This window comes from Staurois parvus, unplaced genomic scaffold, assembly GCF_062004578.1.
Source record: "Staurois parvus isolate SC_StPar_1 unplaced genomic scaffold, SC_StPar_1.0 ptg000177l, whole genome shotgun sequence".
NCBI lineage: Eukaryota > Metazoa > Chordata > Amphibia > Anura > Ranidae > Staurois > Staurois parvus.
In genome coordinates, this window is record NW_028317973.1 from 1950001 (window position 1) to 1971648 (window position 21648).

Sequence of the window (21648 nt, forward strand, 5' to 3'; positions counted from 1 at the left end):
CATTTTAGGTTCTCTTATGTCTGCACAGTCTCCTGCTGCATAAACGTTGCTGTATCCTTCCAGTTGAAGAAAGTCATTCACCTTAAGAGCTCCATTGCTTGCTACTTTGTCTCCTAATAAGAAACAGATTACATTAGGTTATTACAATGCAATCAGCCATGACAGCATTCAGTTGGGTAAGGATCCATACAGTCTGAGCATTGTGTAAGCTGTTCATCTTTTTTCTGCATCAGAGTTTTGGTCTTGGAAATTCAGAGCTATTGTAAACTGTGGAGACATCAGCTGAGAGAATTTTCTTTAAATATCACTTACCAATGACAGGAACTGGTAGGAAGTATAACCATTGGATGTGTGCTTCAATATTGGGGAAGACAATATCCTAATTAGATGTAGGCAAAGTAAGGGTCCATTCAAATAAAGGAGGCCTGCTGCAGTGTATTTACCCACTTCACTGCATGGGTAATGTGCATTGCATTAAGGCAGCCCATTCATATGTATAACTGTCTAATGAATCACAACAGATCAAAAACCGGAGCAGTAACAAATGCGCTTGATGTAACACACCACAACATAGGCTACTGCATGGCACTGTGGTTCGCTGCAAGGCTTGAACATTGAGAAGGTCTGTTGATTTGCTATTCACAATGAATGGCATCAGAAGACACCAACACATGTAATGTGCATTACTATGCTTTGTGGAAAGGAGTGTTACTGCAGCACACTGATACCAAACAGCTGCTCTTGGACACAGTGTACACCAACAACCATCATCAATGTTTGTAGATTTTTGGTGTATCGCTACCCTCATGAGGGCTTCTGCTTAGTGGGTATCCCTAAGCCTCTCTCCGCACAGCCAGGCAACAGGTAGATGTCACACAGACGTGCATCCAAAGACAATGACCAGTCCATGGACTTGGTTTTGTTGTTTTATATGGGGAAATCAACTTGGATAGGGAAATAGGGATTATAGCATGCCCAATTAGGCTTGAATCAAAGGAAGGGGGACATGTCCTTCCTATGTGCAAAGGCAGATTTCGGACTGTTCTTTTCAGATCAATAGCAGCTACCCTTTATGGGCGAGGAAATTACTTGTTGTAGCTACAGGTAGAGATGTCTTCTCTATCCCTGTAGAGCTGCTCCCAGCTCCACAGCCTGCAAACGCTGCAAGCCCTTCTGGCTTCTAAGAAGATCTCCCAGGACAAGGATAAAGGATTCAGCCCAGCGCTGTCCTTAGAAAGCTTGCTACCTATGGCAGTCTTTCCCCTTGTAGATCCCAGAGTGTGCTGATGTACTCACACTGTCCTCTCTTCTTCCTGCTCCTCCAGGTCTCAATCCCATTCATGCCTTATCACTGAATGTATCCTACCGAGCCAGCCCTAGGCCAGCATGGAGGCCGGCTTCCCCAAGACCTAGGGGACCCCTCCTAGGCACAATCTTCTCAGCACTCCATCTTCCACCTAACTCCTCTGTCAGCCTGACTCTCCCATATTTATGGGCCAGTCCACCACTCAACCAGGGCCTTCAAACCTGGGATTGGCTGTACTCCCATGAACATGCACATTAGGTCTCCATCCCTTCCTGGTTACCAACTTCTGGAAGAATCTATGGTACTCCAGAGTCAGGAGGAGGCGACAGAGCCACAACCTGTTGAGTTACCCAACTGAACTGTAATAACCCGACCTCAATTACAGACTCACACAATTACCATGACTCGTGCACAATGATTTTACCTATGATACACTACACTATTCTAGTAGCACACTAGAGGGTGCTACACTGGCATCAAATGTTAAAAAAAAAAACACAAATACATGCCGGTATCTACAAGCAAGCACATAGTCCAAAACAGAACTGTCATTCTTATAAGGGTAGGTGAATGTGGGGCTGAGGACCCACCAACTCCTTTGATGGTCATCAGCAAAGCGTGGGCAAGACCTAGAGATATGCCCTTAAACCTGATGCTTTTGGAGTTCATTGCTGCCTATTAACAGTGTCTCCCGGTAATGTACACCTGTACTTGACTGTTTTGCAAGGACACCAGAAAGTATGTCAGACAGTCCTGCACAGATCAAACACAAGTGAAAACAAGATGGTGGATACAGGTCTTCTACAGGTCAATCGATTTAACAGAGCAAATACTAGATCCGGTTCAGCAGCACTCCCCAAATGGGGATTAGAATTGGGTGGGGAAAACCCAGAGTTGAGAATCCATGTATATGTATCCATGTCCAACGAAAGTGCCAAACAAATGTCTAAGTCCAAAATTTTTATTGCTAAAATTGGTTCATAGCTGAGAAAAGCCAACACGTTTCAAGAGCAAAACAGACTCCCCCTTCATCAGGGCTCGTGAATTTTCACTGTGCTTCAATAGACTCAGATAAGCAGATATCAGTGAATCTTGCACAAGGACTTTCACTTGTGAACACTGGTATAACCTGCCTTCTGAAATATTTTTAAGAAAAAAAAAAAAAAAAGTACAGATTTGACTGGTATCTGCTTATCAGAGTCCATTTAGGCACAGTCAAAATTCCTGAACCCTGATAAAAGAGGGAGTGTATTTGGCCCCTGACACATGGTTTTTATTTTTTTGTCTGTTATTTCTCTGAAAGACACAAGTTTGTGAACTCTGTAAACTGTACTGTTATATAATATGCCTATTTGTATATCTGTAAAACATAAAACATTGGACTAGGCGCTCTCATTGGTCTGTATATAGTCATACACAGATGTACACGTTATTAAAGTTGTCTGTGGGGTTCAAGGAAACAAGTATTTGGTGAACAGGATACGCTGGTGCCCCTTTCAGTGACATACACTGCAGCCAAAGATACCACTGTACCATAGGCAACCACATTCAAACTCATCACGCACAGATACTAATGTTATGTATGGCAACAGCCTAAAGACTGAGTTCACCTTTTCCAGAAAACAGCCTATGTAGTCAAGGGGCCAGAGTAGATATGAACAATCTGCACAGCTTTTTAAAATGTTCATTTCAACATGTCATGACCTGGATGACATGGAGCCTGACGTGTTGCATTGGATGCTCACTTCCAGCATTACAGGAGTGAAAACTAATGGTTTTTGCATCCTAGCAACAAGTTGCTAACAGGGTTGCTAACTAAGAGTTTTTAGTTTTAGGACCCAAATGCCCTACAGGTAAAACAATAAAATTAATGATCATTTTACAAGCTGCACAGATTTTTAAAATCTACCGGTTCCCTTGACTGTATAGGCTATTTTCTGGAAAAGGTGAACTTAGCCTTTAAACAAACTTCTGCACATGCATTACAGGAAAGTAGAAACAGTATATTACACATAATCTTGTGTACATTATCTTCTAGTAATTTTCTGAATCTGGTTCTTTATACAGTGAGATTTGGTTCTTTACAGTACATTTGTGAAAAGAACAGCTTACATGCAGTACCCTACAACAAAGCAATGTGCATACAACTTTCTATGCCCACTGCATACACTGGTGTACTTACCAAATACATCGAGGTAACAAGATGAATTGACCTTGATCCCTGTACAGCAGAGGAGTAGGTTGGCAGTGATCACTTCAGGATCCTTATCCAAACGTATTTCTATATTGTCTTGAGTCATATTTGGTGTCAGTTCATCCAAATTTGCAACTTTCTGGCCTGTGTGATCAGAACGGTTAACAGCCTGTTAATAACAGTTATTCAGAATGAAAATCTTATTTGCTCTTCATATTCTTAGCAGCAAGCGTGGTACTGAAATGAGGTTCAAAACTAAGAAGATCTTAGGCCTCAATTATCAACTCAGCATGCTGAAAATAGTCGTATTTTAGAATATGCAGCTAGTCAGGGCTGGTGCGAGGATTTTTGTCTACACAGGCAAAGGTGCATTTTACTGTGACCCCCCCCCCCCCATCTTGGCACCCTACAGTGGCTGCCTGAGCAACCTTAAACCTCCTGAATGTCCCCGATTGCCACAAACTGTCCCCACCTCTAATAAAAGTCTGTGGTCGGTGCAAGGTCCCTTGGCTGATCCCTGTGGTTAGATCCCTCCTGCAAGAAAAAAAACCCCCAAAAAAAAAACTCTTCCCCCTTCCTTTTGATTTATTGTATTAAAGCTCATATTGGGTGGAATTCTGTTCTCCACTGTATCCCCTGCACACCAGTTCCCCACTGTTTCCCCCTGAACACTTGTTTCTCACTGTACCCCCCCCCGGCACTCCTGTTCCCTGCTGTACCCCCCTGCACTCCTGTTCCCTGCTGTACCCCCCCCCCCCCGCACACCTGTTCCTCGTTGTAACCCCTGCACACCTACTTGCCAGCTGTACCCCCTTGCTCTACTGTTGTAACTCTCTCTGCATGACTATTCCACCACGTTCATGTTCTTTTAATGTACTCCCCTGCATGCTGGTTCTATGACTGTACTTCCTCTCTTGCACCCCCTAAAATAATTTGGTGGCACAATGAACTTGACAGCAGATTCCAGGTTCTCCCACTACTGAGCCAGCGTCAGCGATAGCCTCCCTTGGAGAGCGGTGCTGCTGCCTGTCCTCCCACAACAGATCCCGATGGTTCAGGAGAAGGAGGGGCAGGGAGAGGATATCTTGGCAAGCCAGGACTTACAGTCAGGTCCATAAATATTGGGACATCGACATAATTCTAACATTTTTGGCTCTATACACCACCACAAGGGATTTGAAATGAAACGAACAAGATGTGCTTTAACTGCAGACTGTCAGCTTTAATTTGAGGGTATTTACATCCAAATCAGGTGAACGGTATAGGAATTACAACAGTTTGCATATGTGCCTCCCACTTCTTAAGGGACCAAAAGTAATGGGACAGAATAATAATCATAAATCAAACTTTCACTTTTTAATACTTGGTTGCAAATCCTTTGCAGTCAATTACAACCTGAAGTCTGGAACGCATAGACATCACCAGACGCTGGGTTTCATCCCTGGTGATGCTCTGCCAGGCCTCTACTGCAACTGTCTTCAGTTCCTGCTTGTTCTTGGGGCATTTTCCCTTCAGTTTTGTCTTCAGCAAGTGAAATGCATGCTCAATCGGATTCAGGTCAGGTAATTGACTTGGCCATTGCATAACATTCCACTTCTTTCCCTTAAAAAAACTCTTTGGTTGCTTTTGCAGTATGCTTTGGGTCATTGTCCATCTGCACTGTGAAGCGGCGTCCAATGAGTTCTGAAGCATTTGGCTGAATATGAGCACATAATATTGCCTGAAGCACTTCAGAATTCATCCTGCTGCTTTTGTCAGCAGTGACATCATCAATAAATACAAGAGAACCAGTTCCATTGGCAGCCATACATGCCCACACCATGACACTACCACCACCATGCTTCACTGATGAGGTGGTATGCTTAGGATCATGAGCAGTTCCTTTCCTTCTCCATACTCTTCTCTTCCCATCACTCTGGTACAAGTTGATCTTGGTCTCATTTGTCCATAGGATGTTGTTCCAGAACTGTGAAGGCTTTTTTAGATGTCGTTTGGCAAACTCTAATCTGGCCTTCCTGTTTTTGAGGCTCACCAATGGTTTACATCTTGTGGTGAACCCTCTGTATTCACTCTGGTGAAGTCTTCTCTTGATTGTTGACTTTGACACACATACACCTACCGCCTGGAGGGTGTTCTTGATCTGGCCAACTGTTGTGAAGGGTGTTTTCTTCACCAGGGAAAGAATTCTTCGGTCATCCACCACAGTTGTTTTCCATGGTCTTCCAGGTCTTTTGGTGTTGCTGAGCTCACCAGTGCGTTCCTTCTTTTTAAGAATGTTCCAAACAGTTATTTTAGCCACGCCTAATGTTTTTGCTATCTCTCTGATGGGATTGTTTTGTTTTTTCAGCCTAATGATGGCTTGCTTCACTGATAGTGACAGCTCTTTGGATTTCATCTTGAGAGTTGACAGCAACAGATTCCAAATGCAAATAGCACACTTGAAATGAACTCTGGACCTTTTATCTGCTCATTGTAATTGGGATAATGAGGGAATAATACACCCCTGGCCATGGAACAGCTGAGAAGCCAATTGTCCCATTACTTTTGGTCCCTTAACAAGTGGGAGGCATATATGCAAACTGTTGTAATTCCTACACCGTTCACCTGATTTGGATGTAAATACCCTCAAATTAAAGCTGACAGTCTGCAGTTAAAGCACATTTTGTTCGTTTCATTTCAAATCCATTGTGGTGGTGTATAGAGCCAAAAATGTTAGAATTGTGTCGATGTCCCAATATTTATGGACCTGACTGTATATACACTCAGGAGACAAGCCCCCCTCCCTGCATAATGACACAGGGCAGGGCAATCCACATTTAGTAACATTAGACACACCATCAGGAGGGAGGGCTGCTGGAGACACCCCCCACTAAGCTGATACACATAAAAACATACATCCTATAATAGTTTGCTCCCAAGCCAGACAAACAATAGAACAATGGGATGCAGCCACATAACATTAAACAATCAACAACCCCCACCTATCTCCTAAACATGTCTACACAGTCTGAGACAAAGCCCACACAATATTAGGACAGATCACCCTGTACCTCTAACAGGCACATGGTGATTTACACATAAGAGAGATATGGGGAGCTGAGAAAGGGGTCTCCCCACCTCTCCAAAGTGAGCTGGGTTCCATGGGCCCCCACCCAAAGTGACTCCCGTCACAATCACCAAAAATAAATAACTATAACATTCAGTTACCATAAGCCATCTTACATATTTTTACCCAAGCAATTAGAGTGTTCATGGATGACTTACCTCATATATGTCATGGTTACAATATATAATTATGATATGCATTGTAAAATCTTAACAGAACAATTACAAAGAGATCATACCCACCGCAACCGCCCTAGACAGCTCCCTATATCATGCTGCATGTTGGGCTAGCTGCTCTTTCTCCCAGCTCACTCCCCTCCTGCCGCATCTAGGGCTGCACTGCAAGCTGGGCTCGGATGGGAATGTGAGGAAGTCCCGGCAGAAGAGCGCTCGGATTCCGCAGGGAGACCACAGCACAGCTAGCTCTCAGAGAGTGTTTGACCTCGACAGCAGTGGAAATAAAGGAAAGGCAGAGCGGGGAGAAAATGGGCACCAGAAAAATGTGAGCCAAACCAGGAATGGTGGGATGGAGGGGGCGAAAGGTGCACAGAGTCCGGGACATGGAGCGCCGGGGTTACGGGTCTATCTACACAGGTGCATTTTACCGCCCACCTTAGCCTGGCCCCGTAAGGCAGACACAACCCAAGTCATCCCTATTTTCAAGGTTAGAATATTATGGGACCAGTATTGATAGCAATATCTAGGTAAACCTATTTATGATTTTATTTATTTATTTTATCCCAAAAAATGAGTACCACTATAGGATTTCCCCTATGGCATCTGTCCTTCCCTTTTCATTGCCATTATGGAATGTGAGTCATGGACACAGTTTGAAACACCGACAAGAATTACGGACAATATTAAGAGGATGCAATCTTCTAGACAAAAGATCTAGATCTTTGATGAAGATCTTTGAAAAGTGCTGATGACATTTTTAATGTTAACAATTATCAGGTAATAAGCACCTACCCAATACTAGCCTTACTCCCTTATTCAGGAGGATTTCCTTTACAGCTCGTCTAACACATGGCTCCAGCTCCGCATCCGCTAATGCGACCTTAGAATGTATCAATGTAACCTGGGCAAAGCAGAAACATAGAAGATTTAAACCCGAATTATGCTGGGTGCAGCGTGGTGTGGTGTATAATAGTATAATTCCAGTATATATACTGGAATTTTTATTTATATATTTTTTTGTACTAGAATTGGTGGCGATCAGTGGCTTATAACCGGACTGTGATAGTGAGGTGGGCAATCTGACACTAACTAATGCTGGGGGGAACTGACTAACTGCCACTGACATTGTTACAGTGATCAGTGTTGTTGTAGTAATGACAGTGAGCAGGAAGGGGTTAACATCTAGGGTGATCAAGGGTTTAAATGTGTGCCTAAAAAATGCTTGTGCTGCCTTTACTAGGGATCAAGTTGTTTTAATTCCCTACGCGCACATTCCCTTCCTGAGCACGTGGATCACGTACTAGGTATGCTACCTGACTGCCCTATAGAAGATGTACTGCTATGCCCGTTCTGTGCAAAATCACGTACGTATACATGATTTTGCACTTTCTGGTATGGGGAACACGTGCGCCCCCCTTCCTCCGGCACGGCACTTCTGCTATGATTAGTTACAGCAGAATCCAATCAACGGGTTCCAGCCAATAGATGAGTGCCGGCACCTGTTGATCGGCGAGGAGAGTGACAGGACACAGCTCTGCCTATGTAAACAAGGCAGAGCTGTGTCCTGTCATTGGTGATCTACTGGATTTTGTTTCCCTGCAAATCAGGGAATAAAATCCAACATATTGCCTAATAAAACACCTAAATGTACACACAGAAACACTGGTTAGGCACAGTTAACCCTTCGATTGCCCCAGATGTTTAACCCCTTCCCAGTCGGTGTCATTAATACAGTGACAGTGTATATTTTTAGAACTGATTACTATATTAATGTCACTGTTTCCCACAAAGTGTCAGTGTCAGACTGACAATATCAAAGTCCCGCTATAAGTCACTGATCACCGCCATTACAAATAAAAAAAAAAATCCAGTATATATACCATAGTTTGTAGACACTATAACTTTTGCACAAACCAATCAATAATACGCTTATTGGGATTTTTTTTTTCTTTTTATTGGATATGTTTTATAGCAAAAGGTAAAAAATGTTTTTCTTTTTCAAAATTGTTAGTTTTGTTTATAGTGGAAAAAAAACCCAGTGGTGATCAAATACCACCAAAAGAAAGCTCTATTTGTGAGAAAAAAATTACATAAATTTAATTCATGTACAGAGCTGCGTGACTGCGCAATTGTCAGTAAAAATAATGCAGCACTGTATAGCAAACAATGGCCTGGTCATAAAGGGAGGTAAATCTTCCAGAGGGCGAGTGGATAACTAAATTATACAATTTTCTTACTAAAGTTCCACTTCTTGCTTGTTCCTTATTCACTGTACAAAAGAACGGAGTGTGGGTGATGATAACACAACTCCATTCCTCCCCCTTCCACCACCCACATGAAGGTCCAGAAAACACCCACAGTGACCCTTAGTGCTCAGTCATACCAGTGCGACTTGCCATGCGATTTGATAAGTTTCACATCGCAAGACAAACTGCAGCCTATTGTCTGCAATTGAAGCAGTCATATGGGTGCGATTCCAACTTCATTGGAGTCTCACCAATTTTGAAAGTAGCGTATGCACTACTTTTTGCAAGTTCAAAAGTTTGAAGGATCATGGGAGATATAGTATTAGGACTGGTAAAGGAAGAAAGCAGGAAGTCGAATGTCGGAAGTTCAGTCAGGAGGAGGAGTGACTTCACAGACACAGAAACCTGCTGTATAAAGCGAAAGGTGGCAAATTACGCACAAACTGACAGCGCGGATATGATTTATTCACATACACAATTCATTGGTTGTTTTGGGGAGGAAAAGTTGGACATCTTCTTTAAAAAGAAAAACTCTCAGCCTCTATTCCTAGTATAATAAGCACAAAGGCATATCATTGCGAAGGAAATGATCACATCAATAGAATGAGAACTGCTCTAAAACAAACCAAACAGCAAATGGATTAATAAACATTTAGAAACTATCCATATGGACAGTATAGGACACTGTCCTTTCTCATCAATAATATGCAAAATAGGATGTATTTTACCTCTTTCTCGGGATAATCTGTTTTCACCTCTGCAGCCATTTCAACACCTGCCGCACCTCCACCCACAACAACCACATGTTTAGCTTTCTGGACCTTGAAAAGAAGAAAGAGAAAAGAAGTTTATCAGACTAGGCCACAGATGGACCTCATATGGCATTCAGACATTGTCCCACAACAAACAATCATTCCAGGTCCTTATCATTCCTTACCTCAGAGTGAACAGTAGCAATCAGCAGAAATGAAATACAACTTGGACAAAAGAAGTATAGAAAAAGTTGAGAGTCACACTCCACTACAAACTTTTCATATTGTTTATTTCCATAAAAGTCAAAGTGAATGCACACATTCTGTCTCCACCCAGCATACTACACTCTTCAGATGCGTTTCACCAAACCCTACCTAGGTACCGCCTTTATCCCAGTGAGCAGGCCCTTAGGGGTGAAATGCATCTGGAAGTGTGGTATCCTGGGTGGAGGCAAAATGTGTGCATTCACTTTGGCTTTCATGGAATAAAACAACATGAAGAGTTTATGGTGGAGTGTGACTCAACTTTTTTCTATGCTTCTATGGAAGCAGAGAGGGACTATAGTAGCCAGCACCCTAAAAGCTCCTAAATGATGAGCAGAGGCGGTTTGGAGTTCTGTTCTAGATTTGGGTATGTGACAACTTGAACAACTGTTAAGCTGGCCATACCCTAGGAGTTTTTTCGAACTTATGCCCTTAAGAACATACATATGAAAATTCTCAACACATCCAATGGCTTGACAAATATTGCTCTAAAAGTATTTCAAAATGTAATTTGCTACCTACATTCAATTTTGGACTGAATGGACTTTACCGAATAAAAACCACGCACACTGTTAGAAATTTGTTTGAAATAAATTTAACATCCAGCTCCTTCGAATTTTCTTGTCACTGCGGTCAAACATGAACATCAATTTGACTCCACTAATGAATAGAAAATCGAAGAAACATTCTTAAGAAATTTTTTATGAAACTCTACCAATGTATTGCTAGCTTTATTTTCCACTGGGAACATCGGCCTTACTCAAATACACAAAACTCATGGCCAGATCTGCCCAGAAATCTGTCACAGAAAGATATCAGACTGAAAAACTGCCCAAAGGCAAATGGTGTAATCTAAGCATACCATAAACTCACATTGAACTTTGAAAGTACCAAGAGTCTGTCTTATATAAACCAACAAAACAATCTTTAACTTTTAACATCTACAGGATTTTATTTCTGTTCACATAGTCACATATTTAAAGTGGTTGTACACCCTTACATATACCCAGTGAAGTGACTGGCGTCAGGTGATACACAGATATAAAATAAATCCTCCTACATATGTTGTACCTGTTTATCTGCAGTCTTCTCTTCTCTACATCCGTTCAAAGTGTTGAATTTACAAAGTTTGTCTGAGAGTTCAGAAAAAGGGGCGGAGAGGTGAAATCACACTCTGCAGAGCTCAGCGAGTGGCTGATTGGAGGGAAGATACACCCCTCCCTTCACACAGCTCACAGGAACAGAACTGAAGCTGTCAATCACCTGGAGCTCCCTCCCCTGTCACAATTTTCTATTGGTGTCAGGGAAACATGTCAGACGCGATATAAGCTGATAGCAGAAGAACAGAAATAAAACGTAGTGCTTTTGAGATAAGTACAAACTATAGAGGGATATGCTTTCTTCATATTTCATGTCTGAGGTTTACAGACACTTTAAAATAAAATTATTACAGAGTTTACATCTCATGTTTAAATCTCAAAATACGAAAACCTCCAATTATCTCAAACACCTCCAAATTGGCTCATACAACATATCTTTAGATTATTCAGACATTATTTAACATTCAACTTTCCAGCCGATATTTGTGGAGGGAAGCATCTACTTCTCAACACGTTCATCAGATACTGAAGATTGGTGGTTGTGGTTGAGAGCACAAGGAAATGTGACAGTTAACATTCCTGGCATGTCGAGAACGTAACTGTTTTTTGAAACCATTCTATTTAGGTTTAGTTCCGCTCTAGGATTCGCTCATGGTGCATAGATGTCAGTTTTTCTGCACGCGTTGTACAATGGCACAACAAAATTAATTGTTCTCTGTGTGTTCCGTTCAGACCACAACACTAGTATCACATGCAGAATTTTTCTGCGAGGAAATCTGCAACGTGTATAAAACTCATTAACGCGAACATGAAAACTGATGTAAACTAATGTCTCTGCCATTGAAATCTGCATGTCAGTTTCCATCAGTTTTTCTGCCATGTATGGCATGAGCGAGGCCTTAGGGCTCGTTCACACTAGGCTGTTTTGCCAACGCTTGCCAAACGCCCCTATAGCGTTTGGCAAGCGTTGGTCCGGTGTTTGCGGAGCGTTTTTAACGCTCCGCAAACGCCGCATGCGCGGTTTAGCGGCAGTTGCTAGGCATTTTCCGAGCGTTAATAACGCCCCACAAACGCCTATAATGCATTTGAGTGGTGTTACCGCTCCGCAAACACCCCGCAACCGCGTCGCAACCGCACCGCAAACGCCGGCCGGGCGTTTGCGGAGCAGCACCATAGACGAGAATAGGAGGCTTCAAAGCCTCCTGACTCGACCAGAGGCGTCCGTTTTGCCGCGACGCAACGCGACGCAAACGCTCCTGTTAGAACAGCACCATGTGCTGTAATGTGCAGAATTGGCAGAGGCGTTTGGGAAGCGGTAAAAACGCTTCCCAAACGCCTCTCTGCCGCCTGCACACAAGGCTAGTGTGAACGTAGCCTTAAAAGTATGAATTTTATGTTTTTGGAGGGTATCATTGCATTGCTTAGTTTTATTTGGAAGATAACTAGTCCAGTTTAAAATGTAAAAATGAAAAGAAAAACATTCTCCCATATTCAGTTTCTACAGTGATGATTTCACAGCAATATAGAACTGAAGCGATTTAGTGTTCATGCGGCATCAAATGAACCTTACTTCTTTGAGACACCTAGCTACAGCAGTGCAATATAACTGACAAGTGTGTAATGGAGATATTGCCTCTAAAAAGTCTGATCACACCAATATTTTACAGTTATTGCTCTCCGGTCTCCAGTGACCCATTCTATCTGATCACATCCTTCTAAGACACAGTTGCCAAGGCAACATGTTCAAGCCTTTAGATCAATAGGATATTTCTTACTGTTAATAGAAGCCAAACATGATCTCTAAGAAGAAAAAGATAATGATCAGAGCAAACAGTCCCTGTTATATGGACTACAATGGCCTCAAAAGTAGACCTGTCTGTAGCCTACTGCTTAAAAAAGAAAAATGTTCTCGCTCAATTATGTCACTTTATAAAAGTGTCCCTTTCAAAAACTGAGCCCTGATTAGACTTTGACAGTTTAAAGGCTAAATCTTGACTCCTGCCAAAATTAAAAAGAAAAGGTTTGTAATTGGATAATTAATTGGACATACATGCATGGTCTACTCTGCTTGAGCAGCACGTGAACAAACATGACAGCTCATCTTGGCCAATGTGCGGTGAACTTATTTCACAAGGGAAAAAAAAAAAAGCTATCGAGAGTCAGGTTTCCCAATACATCCAATCAACAGTTTCTGCAGGCAGGATCAGGAGCTTCCAAAACATATGAAAGAATCACCCCATCCCGACAAAAGTAGCCAGGGCAACTGCCACTTCATCTCTACAAATACTTCACCAGAAATAAAGGGCAACAAGATATCTTCTTGGTCTTAATCACACCAGGACCTCCTTTTTGCTTCATAATAAGTTGATATTGAGCACCATAAGCTGTAAGAAGTGATATTTTATTCTGTGTTGAAATATCAGCATGAGACTTTGCTTTCAGTGGATAGGTTAAGGGTTAAATTTTTAGATTGAAGGTGAAATTTAAAAGCAACCTCACCAGTTAGAGTTAGTGATAGATTAGATGTTAACGCACTGTTGGACACTGCTCCAATTTCAGTTGTATTTGGTGGCAAAAAGACCATGCGGAGGGCCAACTATGGCATGCAGAACAGTTACCTTCTTAGTGAACCCCTTCACAGCCCAAAACAATGGCTGAAATAGACTTATTGCTAGCAAAGATGACGCCATATATGATCAGCCTTATTTGTAAAGAAATATCAGGTCTGCTGGCAATTAGAAAACTTTATGACAGCAAATATATATGGGCTGATCAAATTCTTCTAAAGTCCAGAGTGTAATGTAGGGGTACTCAAACTATGGCCTGCAGGCTGGACACGGCCCGTCGAAGACATTTATCTGGCCCACCAGGCCAGCCGAAAAAAATAAAGAAAAAATTTAAAAAACATGGTGCCGGCCGGCAAATAACTACAGTAGGCTGCTCGTTGGGTCCTTGGCTGCGAGGACCCAGCGAGTGGCATCCTACAAGCTCCAGATTTTACTTGCTGCAGCCATAGGAGCAACAGGACAGGAAAGGAGGAGAGCAAACCAGGCACTAGGTACAGTGCATTGCGGTTTCCAGTGGATCAGTGTACAGTGCATTGCGATGTCCAGTGTATCAGTATACAGTGCACTGTGGTGTCCATCATATCACTGTACAGTGCACTGCGGTGTCCAGCATATCAGTGTACAGTGCACTGCGATGTCCAGCATATCAGTATACAGTGCACTGTGGTGTCCATCATATCAGTGTACAATGCACTGCGGTGTCCAGCATGTCAGTGTACAGTGCATCAGTGTACAGTACATTACAGAGTACAGTGCATCAGTGTACAGTACATTACAGAGTACAGTGCATCAGTGTACAGTACATTACAGAGTACAGTGGATTGCAGTATCCAGTGCGTTACAGTGTACAGTGCATTGCAGTATCCAGTGCATTACTGTGTACAGTGCATTGAGGTGTCCAGTGCATTGAGGTGTCCAATGTGTTACAGTGTACAGTGCATTTTAATTATTATATTGATTTTTCCTGTTTTTTTTTCACTACAAAGATATGAGCGGCGTGCATAGGAATTTGTTCATACTTTTTCTCAAACTATATTCTGCCCCCCCCAACAGTGTGAAGGTCTATGAACTGGCCCCGTTTAAAAAGTTTGAGGACCCCTGGTCTAAGATGTGATATGGGGATGGGTTGGCTCAGTGGTAGTTGCATTTTGATTAAAGTTTAAGTCCATACCAGTCCGAACTGTGTTTTAAAGTGTGGCAGCCCACTTTTATTAAAAGAAACTTAAAGTTCATACAAAGTTTCCCTGGCAGGAGTTTTAGCTTCACAAAGCAAGAAGTCAATGAAAATGATGAGCCACCTGGCTCTCTTGTTAGGCTGACCACTGCTCTTGTCTTTGATCTCCCATACCATGGACTCTTCAGGCTCACTCAGTCTTTAGTTACAGCATCTCACTGCACAGGCTGACTCCTGGCCTCTAAATAGGGGTTCTCATAGCATCCAGAGCTCTCACACTAGTCCTGAGACTTATGGGATGCCGCCAGCCCCCGGGACTTGCTAGCCACCTCAACTTTCACACTCTGCACAGGCTGGCGCAGTTGTCCTGACTTTCCCAGCCGAATCCCCCCAACATCAGGTGTAGTCTCTTAGCAGGAAAACATAGCTCTCTCCTGGCCCGGCTCTGTCTCCATAATGAAAGCCCTAAGCTATCCCCAGGCTTAGCTTATAATGAGCTTGCACACCAGTGCACTCACACAACCTGTAGCCCTCCAATAAGACCTAGACACTGGATTGGAGACTTCTTCCTGCCCAAATCTCTTCTAACTTTTAAGACCCTGATATGGGACTACCAAACCCAGTGAACACTTACTAGCCAGTCTTCTCTTTTTAGAAATAATCCTCTGGAGCTTCTTACTCTGCCTTAATACAAATCCTGTGTTTCTCTCCTAAACTCACACCCTGGCAGGGCCTAGCACTGTGGCAATGGTAAAATTATTTGTAAACACCTCAAACTAGCCAACTTGTTTGGAGACTACAAGGGACAATGTTAAGAATCACAAACTCTACTACGTAAAGGCAAAAAGCAAAGAACAGAACTCAAAACTTAAAGCCATGTCACTCTAAATAAATTTTAATGTACACAAAATGTTAAAACACCATGATTATATAAATGCAATAAAATCTCCAAGACATTATATTAAACATATAGTAATAAAAAGTATATTATATTCCTTAACAAATTAAACACCAGGGAGAAGATAATAGAATTAGTATTACAATCCAGATTACATGTAACTTCTTTTAATCTGCATATTATTTAAGTGCACGATGTTAGATGTAATCTCCTAAACTCACCGCACACATTACAATCGGCATGTACAATCTATTCGTGACTGGATAGAGTGGATTGGATAAGTAGATCTAAGTCTGGTTTTATAGAGATTGAACAGTCAGACTGTAATATGTATGGAGATCCTAATAATGACTGGCAGAAACATTCTAGTACAATTTATGACCGGTCACTGTATATGCAGCTTTAAATATGTATTGGACTTCAATCGGTAGGTGTACTGCATAAATATAAGCAAATCCTCAAGTTAGTTGTCACACTTCTGTTGTACCACAGCTACTATAATCCAACAAATCACAAGGTGGATAAATATATGTTTATTTTATCAGTTCAGTATATATCTGTTATGCCTCGAAGGTCACAGGTTCCCTGATATCATCAAGACCAATACAGGAACCAAAGCTTTGTATTGGACTTAAAGACACCAAGGAGCAGCGATCAAGTGGGGGAGTGCCTGATCAGGTAAGTAAACAGATTTTCCCATAAGCGAGACATAATCAAGAATTTTTTTCCTTGCAGTGCATGAGCATCCCCACTACAAGGAAGAAATTTGCAAAGTTGAGCTTTAAAGTAGTTGTAAACCTCAGACATGAAATATGAACAAAGCATGCCCTTCTATAGTGTGTACTTGTCTCAGTCCAGAGCACTAAGTGTCATTTCTCTCTGCTGCTTTGTTCCTCTGCTATTCCTGCGAGTCTCTTCTGACATGTTTTCCTGACACCAAGATATAAAAAGATGACAGGGGAGGCAGCTTCAGCACACAGCCTGTGTTTGCCAACCTTAGCTCTGTTCCTATATGCTGTGTGAAAGGAGGGGGGTGTCCCTTCCCTCCAATCAGCTCTCACTGCAATCTGCAAAGTGTAACCTCAGCTCCCTGCCCCCTGCTTTCTGGAAGCTTAGACAAGCTGTATAAATTCTGCACTTTGAACAGATGTAGAAGACGACTTCAAATAGACAGGTACAACTTACAGTATGTAGGAGGGCTTGTTTTATCTCCATATATCACCTGAGACTAGTATATATGAGGGGTTTTCAACCACTTTAATCATATGTTTGTGGATTACTTTCTCAATCCAAGTTAAATTATGGATAGTTTTGTACACATAGATAGGTCCTTAACAGTTCCCTACATTGAGGAACTTGGAACATTTTTCACTTGTATAACATTTTCTTGGGGTGACTCCATACCCATCCAAAAGGCATGGTAACTCCTGCTTTTCCTCTTTTCTTTTTTTATTATTATACGTGGTCATCATTTTTGTTCTAATCCTTCTCCACGCTATTCAAAACTAAAAAAGCTTTATTATATATTAAATATATTTTACACATCTAACATGGTGCAATGCCTCATGTAGGTAGAGCAAGATTGATGTTATACAGTATATATCTGTGCCTTCTGTTTTGCGTGTACAAGCCTGTGTTAGCTACACGTATGTTTTTTATTCATTACATTTTTGTTTGTTTTTTAACTTTCACAGAGCTGACATGCTATTACATGCCAGTATATACTGACCCCTAGCAGAGGGTCTTATGGTTCTTTCCATTCCCAGGAAGGTAAAGTTCCCCCTACCCTGCAACAAGGAGGGTGTCCCTCCCAAACTCTCTTTACATAGTCAATAGGCATTTCGATGGACCTCTGAGGCCTCCTCTGTTTTTAAAAAGGTTATGGGGACAGCAGCAATGTAAGATTTATTACATTTGGCTTTCTCCTTCAATGTATCTTTAACCACTTCCCGACCGCCCTGTAGCAGAAATACTGCTACAGGGCGGCACGGGTGCACAACATCACGTATATACACGAGATTTTGCATTTCCGGGTAGGATACATGCGCGGGGCGTGCACACGGCCTACCCGCGCCGCCATTCGCAGCCACGGCTGTTAATCACCGAGTCCCGGCCGGTGGTTACTCGCCGGCGCCCAGTGATTACCAAGGATCTCCAACGGGGAGGAGAACTGTTTTGTTTACTAACAGTTCTCCTCGCTGTCAACTCAGGAATACTAATACTGCTTTGGATGGCTGTGCACAGCACAGCCATCCAAAGCGGTATGCTTACAGTGAAGAGCACAGACACCGCCCCATAGTAAAACACACACAGCACACAGTTAACCCTTTTATCCTTATGTTAACCCCTTCCTGCCCAGTGCCATTAGTACAGTGTCAGTGCTTTTTTTAAGCACTGATTACTGTATTGGTGTCACTGGGGAAGTCAGTTCCCCCCAGTGTCAGAATGTCCGCTGCAGAACCCGTCACGCTATAAGTCGCCGCCATTACTAGTAAAAATAAAAAAAAAATCCCAGTATATATACCACCATTTGTAAATGCTATAACTTTAATGCAAACCAATTAATTTACACGTATTGGGATTTTTTTTTTTAGCAAAGACATGTAGCAGAATACATTTTGGCCTAAAGTGATTTTTAAAATTTTTTTACTGGACATGTTTAATAGCAAAAAGTCAAAAATCTTGTTATTTTTCTCAAAATTGTTGGTCTTTTTTTTATAGCGCAAAAAACAAAAATGCACAGGCGATCAAATACCACTGACAGAAAGCTAAATTCTTGGGAAAAATAGGACGTAAATTTTATTTGGGTGCAGCGTTGCATGAACACGCAATTGTCAGTTAAAGTAACGCAGCGCCGTAACGCAAATAATGGCCTGGTCAGGAAGGGGGGTAAATCCTCAGGAGGACAAGTGGTTAATAAGAAATGTCACTATTTTATTGTCAGACGACTTTCATGGAAATGGACATCTATCATCAACTTGAATCTAACTGTTGGGTAATACAGAAAGTACAACTATACTGTAGAAAAGGAAGTAATGAGAGACAAGTAAAATAAAATGAGAACAGTTGATCCACAGTTTATCCAGAATCTTATAAATTGGGTCAGAGCCTGTGAACCGAGAAGGAAAACCGGGTGAAGATGAAGGCCTGTGACAGTGTGCTGCTGAAGGGCTTCGTTTTATGGTAAGTCTCATAATATGCTATCATACGATGCATACTAGCACACTATGAGACTATGTTGCAGGGGCCAATTTTTTTCTTTTGTTTTGCAGTTTGCTACCTCTTTAACCACTAGCCTACAGGGCACTTATACCCCCTTCCTGCCCAGGCCAATTTCCAGCTTTCAGCGCTGTCACACTTTGAATGACAATTGTGCGGTCATGCAACACTGTACCCATATGAAATTTTTATCATTTTTTTGGGGCAGATAGAGCTTTATTTTGGTGGTATTTAATCACCTCTGGGATTTTTATTTTTTCCTAAACAAACCAAAAACCACTGAAAATTTTGAAAAGAAAAGGTTTCTTAGTTTTTGTTATACAATTTTGTAAATATGTGATTTTTCTCCTTCACTGATGTGCGCTAATGAGGCTGCAGTGATGGGCACTGATAGGCTGCAGTGATGGACACTGATAGGTGGCACTGATGGGCACTGATGAGGAGGCACTGGTAGGTTGCACTGATGGGCATTGACAGGCATCACTGATGGGCACTGAAAGGCAGCACTGATACATGACACTGATATATGGCACTGATAGGCAGCACTGACTAGTACTGATGCGCACTGATAGGCGACACTGACTGGCACTGATAGGTGGCACTGATTGGCAGCACTGATAGGTGGCACTGATGGGTGACATTGAAAGGCAGCTCAGATGGGCACTGATATGTGGCATTGATGTGCACTGGTATGCACTATGTGGCATTGATGTGGCACTGGCACATGGCACTGATGAGCACTGACAGCTGGCACTTCTGGGGCCACACTGATCATCAGTGCCCTGATGATCAGTGTACATGTCCCCTCTGTGGAAAGCCAATTACTGACTCTCCTCTCCTCTCGAGCTGTCAGCGTGACAGCTCGAGAGGAGAGAAGTGCCGATAACCGGCATTTCCCTGTTTACATGTGATCAGCTGTGATTGGACACAGCTGATCACATGACCGAGCTGACATCTTCGGCTCTTTCCGTGATCCGCTGTGTCCGAGGGACACAGCGCACCGGCGAACGCCGCGCTGCATGCTCCCTGAGCCGCGCATGCGCAGTGAGAATGGTAGGACGTCATATGACGTCCTATCAGAATGAGAGAACCACCTTGCGCCCGTCATTGTATTATAGGGTGGGCGGAAGTTGGTTAAGATGCGTTCTTGTTATAAAAACAAACCTTCCTTAATACATATCTCTGAATTTTTTTTAAGTTAAATATTAAATAAAATGTTGAAACCCAAGTATCATGCAGGTAGCAATGAGTTTAATTTTGCACACTTACCTCCTTTACCAGATCTTCATACATCTGAATAGCTGCATCCTTGGTGGTTGTTATGTTAATCTTTCCAGGAAAGGGACCATGACTCCCTGTAGCAATTATGAGATGAGAGAAGTGTAATTCCTAAATAGAACAACATCAATGAGGAAAATTATGACTCGTGTCTTAGAGGACAGATATTCACAGTTGTTATGCAACCAAAGAAGAATTTTCAGTCCTTTTAACTAATAGATTTGTGCTCACAAACCATGGTAACTATTCATACCACAAAGCCCTCTCTGTATCTAACACCATAGTCATCAAAATAATCAAAATATAGTGTTTTATTTAATACAATAATAAAATGACAAGAAAACAGTTATGCTCCCATTGGCTGATCCTTACAAAAATATTGAAATCCCATGCTGTCTATATACCATTGGGGAACTTTCCCTTCACTTCCTTTGCCAGCAATGCACCAAGAAGAAATTTCACAAAGCGAGGGTGTAGGCAGGTGCAGTCCGTTTACTCCACTGTAGGTGACCCACAAACAAGTGTTACCACAGCTTGGAAGGTTAGGGAAATGTGGCTTCTCTGTGTTCTTCTTGGTCATGGAGCAGTGTGCCAGTTGGCTACACTGCATCCATATGACCCCTGGCAGCCATCTTGGGTGAGCAGGATCTTTATAAGTCCTTGCACCCAGGTTTTGTTGTGCAAAGTGGGTAGAATAGGGAGAGAGACCCCCCATGTGACAGGAAAGTGGTTAGTGGCAGGAAAATGTTCCTGACGAGGAGGGCAGGCTAGGGATCTGCTATCCTCAAGGAAGTCTCCCTTTTTGGGACCAAACAGACCGCACTTCATCCTCTGAAACAGATGCTATCTCTCCCCTCTGCATCTCTGCCTAAGAACTGAACTGTTAGTGCTCTCTTACTGTGGTGTTTGTATCTGGCATTCGATACAAGTTTCAGGTTTTATTGCAACCAGACTGTGTCTTTAATACCACCGCACCCATCTGCACCTCCCCACAAAGGGAAGGCCCTTCTTGGACAGCTGTCTCTATTACCAAATTTTCCCTTACTTACTGTTCTAGAGGCAAATCTAAAATTTTGGATTTTCCCTTACTTTCACAGTGACAATAATACAAATGGACGGGGTGGATCTCTCCAAAAAAGAGACAAAGACAACAATACACAATTGGCAGAGGGTCAACCCTTCGCCACTCTATTCAAAACTAAAAACAAGATACACTTTAAGAATATTTCTCCTCACTTCCTGTCCTGGTGACCATAAAGGACGGGAGTGAAACCTCCTAAATGGTGTCAAGGATAGCAATGAAAACCTCATAGAGGTTTCAATAATTCTGCAGTCTATCCTAAGCACAAAGTTGTAATTGGAGCTGGG

The 21648-nt window shown here is 42.3% G+C and overlaps 1 protein-coding gene across 2 annotated transcripts in view; it reads right to left on the reverse strand.

Annotated features, from left to right (window-relative positions):
• The window catches only part of AIFM2 (AIF family member 2, ferroptosis suppressor), a 48278-nt gene that overhangs the window by 4266 nt on the left and 22364 nt on the right, over positions 1–21648 (reverse strand). For both annotated transcript variants that reach the window (XM_089677092.1, XM_089677091.1), the window contains exons 4-8: positions 20272–20391; positions 9757–9849; positions 7575–7683; positions 3489–3644; positions 1–113 (exon numbers count right to left, since the gene is read on the reverse strand). The exon at positions 1–113 is cut by the window's left edge and continues 88 nt beyond it. In XM_089677092.1, the coding sequence (XP_089533218.1) occupies positions 1–113; positions 3489–3644; positions 7575–7683; positions 9757–9849; positions 20272–20391 (591 nt within the window). The remainder of the gene's footprint in view (positions 114–3488; positions 3645–7574; positions 7684–9756; positions 9850–20271; positions 20392–21648) is intronic.